The sequence below is a fragment of the Botrytis fragariae genome, assembly GCF_013461495.1.
Source record: "Botrytis fragariae strain BVB16 chromosome Unknown tig00000225, whole genome shotgun sequence".
Classification (NCBI taxonomy): Eukaryota; Fungi; Ascomycota; class Leotiomycetes; order Helotiales; family Sclerotiniaceae; genus Botrytis; species Botrytis fragariae.
Genome location: NW_023501002.1, coordinates 475,339 through 493,616, shown reverse-complemented (window position 1 = coordinate 493,616; position 18,278 = coordinate 475,339). Strand labels below are relative to the sequence as shown.

Below are 18,278 nucleotides of genomic sequence, written 5' to 3'. Positions count from 1 at the left end.
ATATCGGGAAAGACGAACCCCACGCATGACGCACATATGCCACTATCGTAGGACCCGAGGTGTAGTTACGCTATCTGGGACTGTCACAACTCTTCATCATGTTGAGAAGTGATTAATGCGTACATTCTTGGTTTGGTTAATTGTATCATAACATCAACATAAATAATCATCACACAAATCAAGAACGAGAGATTTACTGGGCAATCCTTCTATGCCTTTGGTAGTAGCTAAATAGAAGCTCTGATAATACATCTGGACTTATAAACCGGTGCCAGCTCAAACTAACATTTCATTCAATTCATATCCCTCGTATCCCTGCACTCCATCCGTAAAGAGAGAAGATTGCAATTGTATCCATCCGCCGACAATTAAACATCATCAAGTCCTCATACAGATGACATTTATGTAATAAGTTCATGCCATATCCAGCCCATCAAGATCCAAATATTACTTTACTTGGTCTTGACATCCTCATCAACACTGCTACTCTCTGAACTGTTTGTGTTGGAACGAGTAGTCTCTGGAAGTTCTTCCATCAAGGCACCATGGATGTTTTCCTCGAAAACTGGCTCGGTTTCAATCTGTTCGAATTTGGTCTTGAAGTCTTTGAGACCGGCAGTATAAGAGCTACTGTTGGAACGACGACGAGCATTGGCCATATTGAAACCCTCATCTTGGACTTCTTCACCATTCACACCCCTGTATTTTGTACGTTAGTCGAGGAAGTTGGAGTTATCAAAGAGGAATGGAACTAAGACGATAAGGTGAGAATTAAAAGGAGTACTGTACCATCCGCCCTTTCCAGCACCGTTCTTCTTGGCTTTCTTTGGATCGGCATCAATATGACCTGACTTTGCGAAATAACGAGGCAAATGCTCTTGTGGAAGAGCGGTACCATCGGCAAGGCCAGCATGGTCGCGATCATTGTACTTGTGTGATTTGCCCACTGGAAGAGATTGATACATTAGCATATGTTTGTAAGAGTACATTGATTTTATCATGTAAAAGTTCCATCGAGAAAGTCGATAGTTTGGTTGGAGGGACAAGTGTGATAGTACGACCCATTAAGGCGGGGTATAAACAAAGCGACGTCAGGTCCAACTTACTGTTGAATGATTGCAGGTAGTGTTTGAAGAGGGACAGAATAAGATAGATTGATGGTATTCGAAAGGTAGAGGAGGTTGCTTGATGAAGATTGATTGAAGGGTTGAAAAAGTCAATGGATTTCTGAATGTGTTGTGAATAGTGGGAAGATGAATTGATGATTCTTTAAGAGGTTGAGGTTTGGGTGAGTGTACCAAGAGAGGTTAAGGTTCACAATGCAATATTCGGTTAGATCATCCCTTTCTCAATTCCATTGAAGTATCACGCGACCTACTTTTGGGTAATCTGGTACCCTCTAGAAGTCTGAGCCTCTTCATTAGTTGGTTTTTGATATACAAGTTCCACATATTCACAAGTGACAAGTGCATTTCAATGGATTTTGCGGTGTCCTCTACTACGTAGCTATGTGGGTATGGTATCATTGGTATGTTGATACCATTTGTACATGATTATCTGGCCATTTGATAGGTTCAAGTCATGTCAAGTCATGTCAAGTCATGTCACATCATGCTTTCTTTGCGTCATAATCACAGAGTATTCGTATGTTTATAAATCATCTGTCTAACGTGTACTCATACCTGCTCAAGAACAGCTCATTCAAGTCATAACTCAATCACGGTTATCTGTGTTCACTGCCAATGACCAAAACTACCTACCTATTAGTATCTAACAGTACGCACGCATAGAACTGAATTGAATACTCACTACCTCCGACAATGAATGTTTTCTCTTGATGTGATCCTGTGAAACACAGTCCATCCAATTGATTCAACGATGTACGAGTTTCTTTGTTTTACCCATTCCCCTCGGCTGGGCTGGAAGTTTTCCATTTCTTTACCTCCTCTTCTCTTCTCTTCTCTTCTCCTCTCTCTTCTCTTCTCCTCTCTCTTTGGTGAGCTTTCACTCAAAACATGTCATTTGAGTGGTACGTACCAAAGAAATCATTCGATTGGAATCCACCCTAGTAAATGCGGGGAATATCAAGCTAATGAGAAGCTGGCTCGGTAGGGAAGCGGCAGGGAAATGCTAGCGGCCCATGGCGGTGGTGCGGCAATTAGTCACGCATGGGTCGACCAATGATATGACATGCGTCTGATGAATAATCATTGACCAATGATATACTGTTCTGGTGGATTTAAAATACCCTTTGCAGCAATTTTTAATCGTCAGCCAATCACAATTCGTCAATTCCAATAACCATAGAAGAATCTCCCTTTCTCTCAATTGCCAGTGGTCGAAAAGATTGCTTAATAATTAAATTTCAAGAATTATCAAGAATTAACATCTCCGAAACCCTTTGACAAACCTGATAAGAAATAATATTGACCCAGCACCAGTACATAAGAAAGATACTGTGAAAATTCTATCCTGCTGATATTCCCTTTTTTTCCAGTTCCTGTCGTTTTCTTTGAGCATTTATTTTGTTGCCAAACTCGACACGATTAGCACAATACTCAATAAATTTACTACCAAAGTAAAGGGAGCGTTTAATCGCCACCAACGACCCCGCCATGGCCCCCTCTGTCACTATTGACAATTCCTCCGATTTCAGTCCGATAACCACAAACTTCAAGACGACTTCATTCAATCCTCGCACACTACTCCTTGCTCCTCCCTCCATCGCTAGTCATGAAGAAAAATTAAGAAATGTTCTTGCTACCCATGATAGAACTGTTACCGATTTGCAGATGCTGGATCGTCTCTCTGCAGGATTAGTCACACTCCCAGAATCAACCTACGATTTAGTCCTCATACTCACCGATGCCGATGGTACACGAGTCGAATCTAAAGGATTATTAACAAGAGATGTGTTTGGAAAAATTACACAAGCTTTGAAGGCAGGTGCAAAGTTGCAGGCACAGGATGGTACTTTTGGACAAGAAACCGATGGCGCAGAATATCAAGAGGCTATTTTGTCTGGCTTGGTAGCAGAAGGAGGGGTAATGCTCAAACCCGATTATAGCGCGAGTATTGCGGTTCCTCTACGACTTCGCAGAAAGGACAATAGCAAGAATGCAGCTGTTTCAAGCGCTGGCCCTGCAGTTTCAACGGCTGCAGTACCACTACATGGCAAGAGAAAGAGTGTAGACATGACAGATGATGTGCCAGAGAAGGATGTACCAAAGGTTGACTCGCCAAAGAACGATGCGCCAAAGGGAGTTGGCTTCATTGATTTCAGTGATGACTTTGATGCGGAGGACGATGACGATGAATTAATTGATGAAGATACTCTTCTCACTGAAGAAGATATGAAGAAACCTCTTGCTATTCGTGGGTAATTGATGTATCCTGTTTTGAAGTGTTACTAATATCATACAGCTCCTGAGTGTGCACCAAGAGCTGGAAAGCGTCGTCGCGCATGTAAGGATTGCACATGTGGCCTTGCCGAAAAGATTGCAAAGGAAGATGCAGAGAAACGAGCCACCGCCGATAGCCAACTCCAAGCCCTTAAGCTTGATGCAGATGATCTAGCTGAAGTAGATTTCACAGTCCAAGGTAAAGTTGGATCTTGTGGAAACTGCAGCTTAGGTGATGCATTCCGTTGTGATGGCTGTCCTTACATCGGTATGCCTGCTTTCAAGCCAGGTGAGGAGGTTCGACTTCTCAACAATGATGTTCAATTGTAGACACTTTTACTTCATTCGAGGAACTGGGTTATGGCGTCGTATCATTACGGGTGGAGTTGGGTATTGGACTCGGAGTCATGCATAGAGTGATATACACATTGTGGGGCATAATGGCATTCGTGTTTTGATGCGGTATGGAAGGGAATGGATCGGTATGTTATGGTATGGTATCATATATATGGACTAAGGTATCTGATTTGTTGCTGAAGGCCATGCAACATAGGAAAAGCTCAACGACAGACGGATCATCTATGAAGATCCAAGTCACATCATATGAATAAGATAGATTAACTGCATACTTGAGAATACCTGATCATGTTCATGCACCAATACTTGTGAAACGTTATCTCTCCTCCTGTAATGAATTCTTTTCCAGCTGCTGACAGTCTCAGTATGCTTTTGGTTCAGACGAGGTCATGTTTAGTGAGGAAGAGTGATCCACCAACCTCCCAACCTGTACTTTGCAGGTCAATGGCAGTGCTTAGAACTTAATAAATAGATATTGATCTTTCTTTGCAGACCTCTTTATAAGCCCCTCAATCTCCTTCCCTCATGAAAACTCGGATTGCGCGATCAGATCTCCTCACTTTCCCCACTTCATTAGTACATCGATCACCATTCCTTATCAACCAACACCAACACATCATATCACATCACGTAACATAACATCGCAGTCACATCTCACATTGTTCTTTACGATAGATCTACACACCGCTATATATACCATCTTATCTCGGTGTACTTAGTACGCTTAGCAGGCTTAACATGAGTAGTTCGGATAATCTCCATAAGCTGCGAGCTCGGCCAACGAGAGGAGTGGGGTTCATAGTGTTCCACTTCCCCGCTTGACCCCTCAAGTCCTCTGTTCCCCCTCATTCACATCGGGTAAGAGGACTGGCTTTTCGAAAGATGATCGATATACTTTTTCACTTGTACGTCAAGCTTTACATGATGTGATTTTTGTGATGGATAACGGTATAGGCTACCGATACTCGATAATTACGACCAGTGACGGACTCAAATAAGGCACAGCTTGGTGCAGGAGAAAAATAAGAGTCTGGGTGGATTTAACAACTTGGTATTTAGTTCGGATATTCCGACATCTTCCTGTTGTGGTCCCAAACTTCTTATTTTTCGCCTGTTATTCGTTTGGTAATAGGACTAGTGTTCAACAATTTTCCAGAGAGGGGGGTCTACCCCTCAGTAGTTATGCAACAGAAAGATAAGAGGATATTTGTATTGTGTTGATAGGTGAGTGGTGAAGCGTTTAGGGGATGATCCCGGTGCTTGAGGGGAAGCGAAGATGTCTAGAACCGAAAGGCCGGAGTACCCCTCTTGTAGATGTGCAACATTTTTTTCTTCCTGTGTTGGTATGTTCCGTGAGCTTCATCTGAAAATTGTTGACTGCTCAAGCCCCACTCCATTCAGTCAAAAACTCATGAAGATCTCTGGATGTTTGATACCTTTTCCTTGAAGGAAAGTGACTATTCAAGAGGTTCTACTCCTCTTGGGAAGACTAAGTGGAAGGCTTGTGTATCTACAACCATCTTGGCAATGAGGAGTCGAGTGATGATCCTTTCTCAGTCATACTTAGTACACAGTATTTAGTGATCTGTCACATTGGCAATACGCATGTCATGCTATCGTCTCTTTGGTCAACACTATTTAGGTTTCTGCAGCCCGGGTTCTATAAAACTGAGCGGGATGTTTTAAAGATCCGAAAAGTATATTCAAACTATCTGAGATGTGGACTTTGAGGTTTATCGATGAATCTGTACTCTATCACATTAACATTCCAGTGATATCGTACTACTATCTGGTTATGCAGAGTCAAGCATGATACTTTCTCCATGATGCCAGGTGATCAAAGAGCAGGTTTCAGGAAGTTTTAGAGTTTAAATATCATCACATTATATGCTCTATTTGGGTTGAAAGCTCTCTCACGATTCAGCCAATCTCAACTCTTCAGCCTTTGAACATGTGATAAAATGATTATCCTATAACCCATCAAGGTTCTTCAAGAGTCCAGACCTTCTCAGTTCTTCATTTCATGAGGGATAACGTTCAGACGACAAAGAAAGTTAGAAGCATGAGCTAGAAAATTTCAAGAGAGACATATAAAGCAGCTATAGGAGAAAAGAACCCGACAAGATAGTTCTTGTCAACGCTTCTAAAAGTCTTGCTTGGCAATCTATACAAGACAGTTCATCCCGATCGACATGAACCTAGGCAGAAGAGTCTCGAGAATTTTTCTTCATCCCCCTCTTTTACCCCTCTTCAGATATGCAACAGGAAAGTTTATGATGGCGCAATATCCTATCAAGATTTAATCTCATACTGGTATCTCTACAGATAGACACCAAGACTTGTGGGTTTCTTCCGCGCTTTTATACTTGGAAGCGTATGGCACGATTAGTATTTGCTTCGTGGATATAGCGTCTTCAACGTACGAGGTAGTTATCATTAGATGATAATGTGATAATGTGAGATTGAACTCTCCTGCGGACTGCAAACATCAACCCATACCAGTTTTCATATACAAAATAGGAAGTTTTGCTCCGTAGCATTTGCTTTATTAGGCGCCAATATGATGAGGAGGTTTCATCCGAAAATAGATACTTGAGAGAGGAAGCCATATTCACCGATCCCCAGGCGTCTAACACCTTTCTTCCGTTTTTGTTACCGCAATGGAAATACTACAATAGTATAGTTCAGTATGAATACTCATAAGCCCAGAATTCTTCGCCTTCCTCAAACTTAGAGGTCAAAAATAAACAAAGACAACACACACAAACATCTGTGATTATCTAGCTCATAATCCATCTACCGGTACCTATTTTCCCCACCCTCCTCCTCTTACCCCTCTCTAGATATGCAATATCCATATCTCTTCCCTCTCCATTACCCATAAGAAGTCAAAACAACAATACTACAATACTCCAAGTAGCAAACAGCATCATGAAACGCAGTAGTGCAACAGCTTCACATCTCCATACATGGACATAGCAGCTCATGAACCAAACATCGGATTTCCCATCCTAAAATCCCTCAATATATCATCATCCCCAGAATCTTGATTAACCATACCGACATTGAAGATTTCCGCTTGTCATTCTATAGTGGTACATTTATCATGCATCACAACAGGTAGGAAACTCTCAGCTTGCCAGTCTTCGGAAAGTAACACTGTTGATGGGATAGCTTAACATAAGAGAAGAAACAGAAATAGGAACAGAAAGCTAATTTTAAATTAACAAGGAAAGCTCTTATTTTTGCACAGAGACTTTACAGCCATTCATGCATCTCGAGTGGCTGAAGACGCATATCTGAGATATGGGATAAGGAACTTTGATTCTCACTTTAATTCCTGAATTCTGTCACTTTTAACTTGGTCGGGGCTGTCTGGTAAGAGTGTAAGTCTAGCGATCTGGAAAGAATTTGTTGGATGCGTAGGACTCATCCATAATCCGACTCAAGTCTCTGACAATACCTTGGTATCATTAGATATGCCACAGATAGACTCTAGGAAATGATATGATATGATTGGTATTATTCCTTGAGTTAGTAGAATATTTTTCGTGAAGGGTTGAGTTTGGGTCTAAGTCGAAAGTCGAAAGCCTGAAGAAATGGGTATGTAGAGGAAACCAAGCGTGTGGGTGGATAGATATACACTTCCGAGATGTTTTCAGTACATACTCCTTCCTCTGTTGGAATATGTAATGAATACACATCATTTTCGAACTCGAGATGTACATTTGTGTCTGTGAGAACACAAAATTCCCCAGTACAAGATATCCAGCATGTCCCCCTCCCCTGTAGGCTGTGGACCTAACATTTCGCTTTACCTACTAGATGAGAGATTGGTATACCACACTTTATCATTTGATACATAACCCGACACTACAAAGACAACCTTCCTCATATATTTCAAAAGAACTACCTGTCACTACTTTTGTAGCTATGCAACGCAATTTCTAAAGTCCTCAAAGCCCTTCACTATGTGCTCGCTGCTCTCCCGCGGACATTCAATTCTAGCCATCTATTTCCAGTTTGCCAAAGACGCAGTCAGTCCAATGGATATGCAATCAACAACGACGAACCCTGACACTTCGTCTTGAAGAATTTCGTATTCTCTCGTGGGAATCTCATAGCTTATATCAACACATGAGACTGAGATTTTGCAAGTAAAATTACCACTCTCTTCTTCTCCCCATCCAAGACTCCAAGTCCTCCAAAAATACACTTGCTAGGTACTTCTACCCCTCTCAGACATACTAAAAGAAGCAAAGCAAAGAAATCACTCAATGTTTGTAATAGGATACCCCCCTCACTTTCTCCCCAGCATCTTTCTATTTTCCTCGCACCAGAGCTTAAAGATCCGATCCCCAGGAATCATCACTCACAATCATAAATTTCCCAAAGTGACATTATCTTTAAACATCACATGTGTAACTCATTTAAATTTTCATCTCTATCTCTATCTACTACTGAGACAAGAATGTAGGTAAGGAGATGATACTATTCCCATGCCATCCCATCCGATCTATGCTACGTTGCTCTGAATACATATAACAAAACGATGATATCATTCTCATCCCATCCAATCTCATCTCAGTCTATGCTCCTCCTCTGTCTATACACATAATAAAATAGCGATATACTTTTAGATCCTATGAATGATGTCCATTCGAGCGCTATACCATTCATCCCTTCTACAATAAAGAGTATCATACCAAACTTCCAACGCCGAATAAGCGAATGATTGAGACTACCTACGTATGGAGGCTCTCCCCTTCTTCTCTAGTATACAATATACACTACAGAAAAGCCAAGCCAGAAAGTTATCATACCATATCATATCATATCCCCATCCCCATCCCCACCCAAGAAACCTCATCATCTAATTACAATCTCTCAAGAGACCTACCTAGACTTTTCCTCCCCCTTCCCTATCCAATCCACCACCCATTCATCACCACCCAATCTCGAAAAAGTAAGCACTATCTACATAGAAACTCGCACGCCACAAATCAACCCCAAAAATGATCTCCAAGAAATCTATCTCAGGAAATCTAATTACTCACTACCAATTACAGACCAGCCATAACTTGATCTAGCTCAATGAAATACCCACCTGCCCATGTATCCGTATCGCTCATACCCAAGAAGAACACTCCCATGGAGTTCCTTTCTCCTTTCCCTCTCTCTAACCCTCTCTAATCTTCTGATCTCTATATACCATATACCATATCTCATATCTTATAAATCATAAGAACAAGAACAAGAAATAAAATCCACCCAAGAGATCCCAACAATACAATACAATACAATACAATACAATACAATACAATATAACAAATCATCCATTAATCCATTCCTCCATCCCCATCTCAAGAAACCCTTCTCTCAGTACTACATATACCATCCCATCCCATCCACTCAATCACTCAACTTCCCGCTTCCCGCTTCCAATTTCTAATTTCCAATCACCAATACACTTGCTATAACAAACCAAAAATAAGGTAGATATTGAATAACACAACATACAACAAATATCTCAACAACACAATAAAGAGCTCACTTAATAAGATCTAAACATCTAAAGATCATAATGATGTATGATGTGGAGTTCCTTGAAACCCTAGTGTATTATATCATCATCAAGATCCATCACATGTAAATCACTCCACTCCGATGTGAGAGAGTCACAAAAACATGTCAATATGGAAATTCGATAGATGAAGAGGTAGGTGAAAAGGTGTCTTGACATTCAATTAATAAAACTAAGTAACATCGAATCCCCAACCACGAGATCCTTCAAACCCCCCCATTCTTCACCTTCAGCAAAAGCAAAAGACAAAGAAAACTCAAAGCAAAGCAAAGCAAAGCAAAGCAAGAAAGTAAAAGACAGACACCCCCAAACCAAATCAAGCCACGAACTACCTAAGTATCTCGGTAGCAGGAAAGAAAAGAAAAATCATAACGTCATCAAGGATCTCTAGCTCTAGCTAAGCGTAGCGAGCGAGTCCCCCCTTCCATCTATACCCATCTATCAATCAATCGCTCCATCAAATCAAAATTCCCTTACTTCTCACATATCAAAACACCTAAACGGCGACTTTCTTCTCACCCCACACATCCTCACGAAGACTCACCCACAGCTCCTTCAAAACACTCTGCTCACTATCTCTTCCTACAAATCTCTCTCTCATCTCCTCTCCTCTCTTTCTAACCCCCTCAACCCACTGTCCCAAATCCACTGCGCTCTCCGCCTCGTTGCCAACCATCTCCGTAAGAACATTAACCTGTGCAACTACCTCTTCCGGCTGCGCACTCACGATATGGACTTCCTGTTTGGGAATCGCAGTATCGATTGATTCCTTGACCGATTGAGAGGCGTAGTAGTTATCAGGGAGGATGGGGACTCGGACCGTAAATGCATTGAGAGGCTCTTCAACGGGGAGACGAGGAAGAACGAGATAATCGAGAGTGGAAGGGGAAGCGACGGGACGAGCGGCGCTGGTGCGGAATCCTTGCATGAGACGGATGGTTTTGATAGAGGGGGGAGATGGTCGATGGGTAGTGGTGATTGTGCGTTCGTGGGAGAGATTGGAGATGAGCTATTTGATGAGGTGAATGGTTAGTTTTGGGGTTTTCATTTTCATTTTCATTTTACTTTATTGAGGATGAAGTGGGGAGGAAATGGATATATATACATCGGATTTGATAGCACTCTTAGTTTTCAATTGTGCACTAGGACTTGCAACAGTCGAAGTAGTACTCATACATTTCTTCAACACAAGTGTGAATTTTGTAACGGGAGGAGTAACTCGAGACATATTGATGAGATGAGGTGAGGTGAGATGAGATAAGATAGATTGACGATTATAATGTGATGAACTGACGTTTTGGCAAGTCGGAGTGAAGATGTAAAAGAGCTGAAAGTCCCGTCGTATGTATGTTGATAGACAAATGCGGAGTATCGGCAGATAAGATGATCAAAGTGTGGTTACACAAGGAATCTCCAGTGCTTTTGTTCGCTGGAACGTGGATTGGTTTGTAGGTAGGTAGGTATAACCAATTGGAGAATTTGGGTGAAAGATGCAGATGAAGATGCAGATGCTTATAGGATTGGAATACGAGAGAGGGAGTACAATGACTCGAGAATGAATACCAGAGGAAGCGAGTAGGTGGATAGACAATATAAAGCCAAGATATCAGATTGCAATTGAGAAAGATGGATTGAGTAAGAGTAAGAGTGAGAGTGAGAGTGAGAGTAAGAAGAGGAAGAGAAAAAGAGGCCTGAGATACCGACACCGTCTCTGTCCTTTATACTTTTCCATGGTCCATACATTTTAACCTTACATACCGACAGCTTTCATTCCACGGCGGTACTTGAGACGAATAGTTCCTATCATGGATATCATAATCAAAATCATATCATATCAAAACTGTTGAGCTTTAGCTATCAAACCCACCTTCCACTTCCCCTTCCCCTTCCCTTCCCCCATTCAAGGTTCGGAGCCCGGTACCGGTACGACATCAGTTGCAATACGAATGAATCTACGATAAGCTGAATCAAATTCAAATCTCAGTCACACGTGGATTCTCATTTAGCCATTACCATTATCCAAACTTTAATTGATGTGCAAGACTATGTCCTGACTACATACAGACTACATACAGACTACATACAGACTACATTCGCGCTACACACGCACTGCATACAGACTACACACTATGGAAGTATATTTGATTCGATATACCCCCTAACCCCAGTCAACACATATCAACTTCGCAAGGCGAAGCACAAGAGGGTTACATCCCATTGTTTCCCCGATGGTAACAGAGTTATCGAGTGCAGGTCGCAAGTTGCAAGTCGCAAGTCGCAAGTTTCAACCATCCGTTCTTCCACACAAGGATGAGCTCCAGGAAGCCAACTACTCACCACCCAACTAACCCTCGAGCTTCCCTCCTCAAGGTTTCTCAAAATTCCAAGACATTTCAATCCAAACATCTAACCTTCCAACCTTCCAAACCTTCCACACCCGTCCCTCAATAACCTACCCACCGTCCGTGTCCACCAAAGTGACATGGCTAGCCCCAGTATAAACATCAAGCCATCCCTCAAAACAGTAAGAATCAGTGGAGCAAGATCACCCAATAAAAAAGTGGATAGAAATCATTAGCATCTCTATACCGCTTCTAAGACACCGTGGACACCAAACCACATTTACCTTCAACCTAGGTATTTATTTATAAATTGATGATCCATTGAGGAATTTTGTTGAGAACAGGAGATTCGTCTACCTTGCGCGCTATGCTATGCGATCCCATCCATTACATCCATCACCGCCTTCTTCGTACTCACACAGTGTACACATCAACGATCAGCAAAAAGGGGGCAGGGGGAGAAACGGCGTAGATCATGGTGTATGTACATCTTGTTGATCCATGGTGACTTGTGAGTCGACATGATTGGAAATCCAATTGTAGAGATAGGGGGTTTAGATTGGTGGTCTGGAATTCCGAAGTCCGGGGAAATGTAATCCTTTGGTCCCGGGAAGGAGAGCTGTGGTTAGAACTTGAAAGTGTGCTTCCTTGGTGCTTGTTGTTTTTTGGAGTGCTGTATGTAGGTATGTACGTACCGTTTTGGAGTCAGTCAAAATACGTATGTACCACGTATCAAACAAAAAAGAAAGAAAGAAAGAAAGAAAGAAAGAAAGAAAGAAAGAAAGAAAGAAAGAAAAAGGAAACGACATAAAGCTTGTCACCGTGTAGAACTATACTATACTGTACCTAATAGGTAATAGCATTACTCTGTAGATTTCAGCAGAACCTAGATACCGGTACTTTATTCGCACATCACACATTTATTGGCCCCGAGTTACACACAATGCAACACAACACAACACTGCACAGTAAGTACCATACATACATCCATAAACTCTCTCCTCCCTCAAGCCCCCAAGCTACCAAGCTTAAGCCCCGTCCTTATTGCCCCTCCACCTTCCAACTTCCAACCACCAAGCTACCTAACTTATACTTTCTCACCAGCCTTATCCTATCCATCCATCTATCCATCTATCCATCTAATACCAACCATACCAACCAACACAGCCAACCCAAAAGCCCAATAACCCAATAACCTCCTCCAAAACTTCCATTCACCACTCCCGAAACTCAAACTCAAACTCAAACTCAAACTCAAAACCCAAACCCAAAACTCAAACTCACACACCAGCCTCACAATATACAACCCAACCCAAGCCAACAAAACCCACTAACCCCCCTCAACCTCAACTACTCAAGACTTAAATTTACAAATTTACAAACAATTCAGTGACAAGGTATCCAAGACCCAAGACTCTATCCCACTCCACACGCTAACTACCCAAGTATCTAACTAACCAAATAACCCTACTCCTCATCTAATCCTCATCCAACCCCGATCCACGCCCATCCTCCCCCTAATCCTCTCTTCCCTCCCTCTCCCCTCTCCCCTCTCTTCTCCGCATACTCTCTATACACATACCACATAACAAAACCCATCCCCTCCCCTCCCTATCCCCTCCACACCCGCATGAACTTCGAACCCAATACCCATCCATCCACCCATTACACACACACAGACAACCAACGCCTATCCCTTATCTCAGCACAACCATCAACAAGCACATCCATCTCAAATCTCAAATCTCAAATCTCAAACCCACTCACTCCAAAATCCAAATATAGTCAAATGATCAAATAATCAAATTTCCAAAAACTCAATTATCCATTTCACTCATTCACTCATTCATTCATTCATTCACTCACTCCAACCCATCATCACACACTAACCTTCCCTACCAACCTCCACCTCCACCAACACCAACACCGTCACCTTCACCAAAACCCATAAATTTCCCTCAGCATCCTAGCATCTTGGCATCTTCCTTTCTCCTTTTACTTTTACTTCTGTTCGATTCTCGGTTCGATTCTTGGTCTGTTCTTGTCCTTGGTATTGATATTGATATTGATATTCATATTGATACATACGTATCTTGGACATGTGATCAACATGCAATATCACCTACATAGCGATCTCAATTAATCAAGTGGGCCATATCAGACAGGAAAGACAGACTTCTTTAAACGCTTCTGGAACATGTCAATATCAAATCAATGAATATCATGGCGGGGAAGAAAAACAAAAAAAAAACAATAAGAACATTCAAACGCAACATTCAAAAACAACATTTAAACCCCCTCAAAAAGATCAAAGGCATAGAAAACAAGATTCTAAAGCCTTTTGGTTATTGTTATTATTCTTCTTATCCGTAAAACGAACATGGTTGATAAGATCTCTTTTTGCGTTGAAAAGGGTATCCCTAAGTAATAAGTTATGCTCTCGCTCCCGCTCCCGCTCCCACTCCAGGTCCTGACTCCCAATGCATCAGTGACACCACCCAAAGCTTCTTGCATAAGCTTCCACTCACTTCACTTTATATTTAACTGCCCCACAATAGTAGATCTGCCCACTGTAAACGCCACGCTATGCTAAATTCGCATCACAATTATATTCCCCTCTCCACATCCAGACGCTTGTTTCGAGTCATTCCTCGATAGACCCGGGGATTAGTCTTTTGTCGTCTCTGCCATTTTGAGATGTCTTTTACATCTTGCTGTTGGCCTTCACGCCATCGCGTCGTCTTATAAATGAACGAGGTATCCAGCCCCGACACATGAAATATGGAATCTCATTGCCTTCTTCAATCATTCCTCAATCTATCTTCCAATGCCCAGTGAGAGATCCATCCATATCTTCCTTTGCCAAGTATAGCTCCAGGGCATAAAGAGCCATCGTTGCTGAAACATTAATCCAACGCCATATATTACCACCGGTGTTACCACCTTGCATCATCCACCATTCGCCCATATTTCCCTCAGAAGTGACAGAAGAGAAATGTTGCATCAATAAGCTAGTGTAAACAGCAATCAATATTGAGGGACTAAACCAGCTTAGTAGTCCTAAGATTTTACCCTCTCCTTCGCTCTCGTCAAGACCTAAATCCTGAGACAGTGCTCCAACTCCAGACTCGCGTATCGCTGGTATAATCCGGGTGGCTGCATAGAATACAAAAACCCGGAATGCAAGCGATATAATGATCGAGGGAGTGATTGTCTGGAAGGCTGCGTATAGAAAGTAAAAGCTTGAATGGACGAAAGATGGCATTGTTGATAAAACACTCAAAAGAGTTGAGTAAGAAGCCATGATGATAGGAGGGAATGGTGGGAAATCGGGTTGAACGGGTGCTTGGGGAATCTCATCCGTTGCCGATGGAAGGTAGTCGGTGAATATTTGATATATGCAAAGTGTGCAGTAAGCGAAAAGTAGGGAGCTCTCCACTGGGTTACCTCTACCACTTCCGATACCCCATGCACACAAAAAGACTGCGCAAGTCATAGTGATGCCTATAAGTGTAGCATCGACGTTGCTGATCTGCGGAAACCCCGTGATACGGAGTAAGAAATAAACAGCACTTGAAATAATTGAGGCTGATAGCACAAGTAGCCCAATCTAAACGTTTTGGTAAGCTTAAATACTCAACTGAGGATTCGAAACATACCATCCATGAATCACTTCTGCGATTTACAAGGTATCTTGTGATTTGACCCGCTGCTTGGATGACCAAAAGGGAGCAAAATCCTTCTGCCATTTGAAACCTGCCATATGATTAGTTCTGTAAAAAGAATATACAGTGATCCTTTGGTATAGAGTGGCTCTTCAACCGGCAAGATAGTTTCCTTGGAGTCGAGGAAACCACTACGCAAAGAGTAGTCATCTACTTACAACGGTGTTGAATATCGTAAAACTTTATCCCATGTTCCAACTGTCAACATTTCAAGAAGACCTCCATAGCCAAAAACCCATTCTTTTAATTCCTTATCTTTCGCACGCTTGCCATCAAAGGTCCTAGTAACCCAGCCCCCATCACTATCTGCGTCTACTGCAAATCGATTCATGCTCCAGATTAACAACCCTGGCAGTATTATCCACTGCGCCCACCCAATAAGTTGTATTAATGCCCATCGTATCCTCGAATTATCAGGCGTCGTTAATTTTAACGTCGAATAGAATAAGTAGAACTCGAAAAGGGCGAGGGAGAATGCCAGGCCGCATTCTCGACCTCCAACATCGAAGGCTATAGGTATGGAGAGGATTATCGACAAGAGGAAGGTCGCAGAGGAAAGAGCTCGGAATAACCACATCGGCGAGAACAACGCCGGCGCGTGCTTGACAGCGCGCCCAGCTTTAAAGATAATAGAAGTTTCGAAAGATCTTTGCCCTCGTAGGCTCTAAAGGTCGCGTTGAACACGCCCGTTTGAATGTATGAGATTTTCGATATCCTAGCTTCTGCCAAACAATGAAATCAACGATCCGAGAAATGCACTGAAGCTAAAAAGTCCAAGGTCACTCTGATGACGTCTTATGACCAATATGTAAAATCCCCTTCCCAGATTTCCTTCTAAGCTGTGGTTGCTTGTCGCAGAATGATATGTTTATTTATGCGTGTGTGAGTTCTACAGTAAACGGCAGTACCGAAGGAGAACGGGGTCGGCAATGAAGATGATTAAATTATAGACAATTTCCCAGGGAAATGGACTTTGATAGAAAGGGAGACGATGGTCGCCTTGATTGGTAGCTCTACTTGGATCTTAATCCAATGATTGTTCTTGTCGCGTGCGTACAATGACGGGGATCCTCCGATAACAGAATTTGGTCGGATTGTGCCTGGTTTTCTAGATAGAATCCTGCAGGAAATTTGGCAACTTGACAAGTTGGAAATATGATAGCAAGAGGTGCTTTTTGTAGAATTTGACGGGCGAGTCCTTGTCACAGAAGATGAACGATTAGATTTTGGTAGAGAAATAATGACAGATATTCCAGTTCATTTGGGAATATTTGTACCAGCAAGGTAAATTTTGGGAAATGAAGATCGTGGGTAAATTATGAGAGGATGGGATGACAACGCACGTGTGAAAAAGCTAATGTTTAAGTGGGGATTTGCCAGCTGTTACCGCTTTTATCATCATCTTTCTAGATTAGTTTGGACATTTTGGAGGAGTTCAATGCTTGGAGAAACTTGGACCCAAAATTTGACCCCTCCTTCTATTGACTTTTCCAATCACAAACATAAATCATCATTTTGTTACTAGCTATCGATTTTGTATGTTTAGAAATACAATCAAAATGGCCGAAACAGCAGCAAAAAGACTCAAGACCTCGCCCGTTACCATCGGTACTCACAATGGCCATTTTCACGCAGATGAAGCCTTAGCTGTTTATATGCTTCGCCTTCTCCCAACTTATCAATCTTCAGAGCTTATTCGAACTCGGGACCCTAAACTTTTAGAGACTTGCCATACCGTTGTTGACGTGGGAGGTGAATATAACGACGAGACCAAGAGATATGATCATCATCAACGTACTTTCGATACTACATTCCCAAATCGTCCTACCAAGCTCTCCTCTGCGGGGTTAGTGTATATGCACTATGGCAAGGCGATTATTGCACAACATTTAGGTGTCGCCGAAGATGCGGAAGAAGTTGCTGTTATCTGGAGAAAGATTTACGAAAGCTTTATTGAAGCACTTGATGCTCACGATAACGGTATTTCAGTCTACGACCCAAAGGCTATTTCCGCCGCGGGCCTGGAGAAGAAGTTCAGTGATGGAGGATTCTCATTGGGTGCTATGGTATCCAGATTGAACCCAAACTGGAATGACCCCACCCCATCTGATCCCGTCGAGGCTCAAAAGGCAGAAGATGAGAAATTTTTGGTAGCCAGCACTAGAATGGGTGAAGAATTCTCAAGAGATTTGGATTATTACACAAAATCATGGTTGCCAGCACGATCGATTGTCCAACAAGCATACGCCAAACGCCTACAATACGATTCGAAGGGAAGAATATTAGTATTTGATGGCCAATCAGTTCCATGGAAGGATCATCTCTACACACTCGAAGATCAAGAGAACAGCGAGAATAAAGTACTCTACGTTCTCTACCCTGAGAGCCCACGACCAGATGCGAAATGGAGAATCCAATGTGTACCTGTCACCAAAGACTCTTTCCAAAGCAGAAAGCCATTGCCTGAGGCATGGAGAGGTTTCAGAGACGAGGAATTATCTCAAATTACTGGTATCCCAGGAGGAGTTTTCGTTCATGCAGCGGGATTCATTGGAGGAAACAAGACTTTCGATGGAGCAAGTGAGATGGCAGCAACAGCTGTTGATTTGTGATATTCACGAAAGTCATGAAAAACATTATTATGAGGCGTTGTTCGGTATCAAAAGCCAAAAGGTTAGATAGGTTCAAGAAATATAGAACCCAGACAATGAGTTCATACACATCGGAATCTCAAAGAAAATGACTTCATGTGTTGACAGTCTTTAAATCCATCGTTTCGTATTGGCATATAGCTCGACTATCATACCTGGCATAAAAAACGAAAATGTACAGAGAATGCTCCATCCCCTTAAACCATCAAGATCATCAT

General features: G+C 42.2%; 5 protein-coding genes across 5 annotated transcripts; 2 read left to right on the top strand and 3 right to left on the bottom strand.

Annotated features, from left to right (window-relative positions):
• Positions 1–362: 362 nt before the first annotated feature.
• Positions 363–1,451, bottom strand: Bfra_011216 (putative stf2-like protein; the record flags this gene model as incomplete). Its single annotated transcript, XM_037341547.1, has 4 exons — positions 363–699; positions 790–946; positions 1,107–1,184; positions 1,379–1,451. 4 exons carry the CDS (start codon positions 1,449–1,451, stop codon positions 453–455), a joined length of 555 nt encoding a protein of 184 aa, XP_037188359.1. The 3' UTR covers positions 363–452.
• Positions 1,452–2,615: 1,164 nt separating this feature from the next.
• On the top strand, positions 2,616–3,731 carry Bfra_011215 (putative anamorsin family protein; the record flags this gene model as incomplete). The annotated part of the gene is made up of 2 exons (XM_037341546.1): positions 2,616–3,375; positions 3,424–3,731. 2 exons carry the CDS (start codon positions 2,616–2,618, stop codon positions 3,729–3,731), a joined length of 1,068 nt encoding a protein of 355 aa, XP_037188358.1.
• A 6,107-nt stretch (positions 3,732–9,838) lies between these two features.
• On the bottom strand, positions 9,839–10,570 carry Bfra_011214 (uncharacterized protein; the record flags this gene model as incomplete). Its single annotated transcript, XM_037341545.1, has 2 exons — positions 9,839–10,351; positions 10,448–10,570. The coding sequence occupies 2 exons, from the start codon at positions 10,568–10,570 to the stop codon at positions 9,839–9,841; spliced, it is 636 nt and encodes a 211-aa protein (XP_037188357.1).
• Positions 10,571–14,496: 3,926 nt separating this feature from the next.
• Bfra_011213 (putative ice2 family protein) lies at positions 14,497–15,986 on the bottom strand (the record flags this gene model as incomplete). The annotated part of the gene is made up of 3 exons (XM_037341544.1): positions 14,497–15,294; positions 15,344–15,440; positions 15,568–15,986. The coding sequence occupies 3 exons, from the start codon at positions 15,984–15,986 to the stop codon at positions 14,497–14,499; spliced, it is 1,314 nt and encodes a 437-aa protein (XP_037188356.1).
• A 982-nt stretch (positions 15,987–16,968) lies between these two features.
• On the top strand, positions 16,969–18,021 carry Bfra_011212 (putative myg1 protein; the record flags this gene model as incomplete). Its single annotated transcript, XM_037341543.1, has 1 exon — positions 16,969–18,021. The coding sequence occupies one exon, from the start codon at positions 16,969–16,971 to the stop codon at positions 18,019–18,021; it is 1,053 nt and encodes a 350-aa protein (XP_037188355.1).
• Positions 18,022–18,278: the final 257 nt, after the last annotated feature.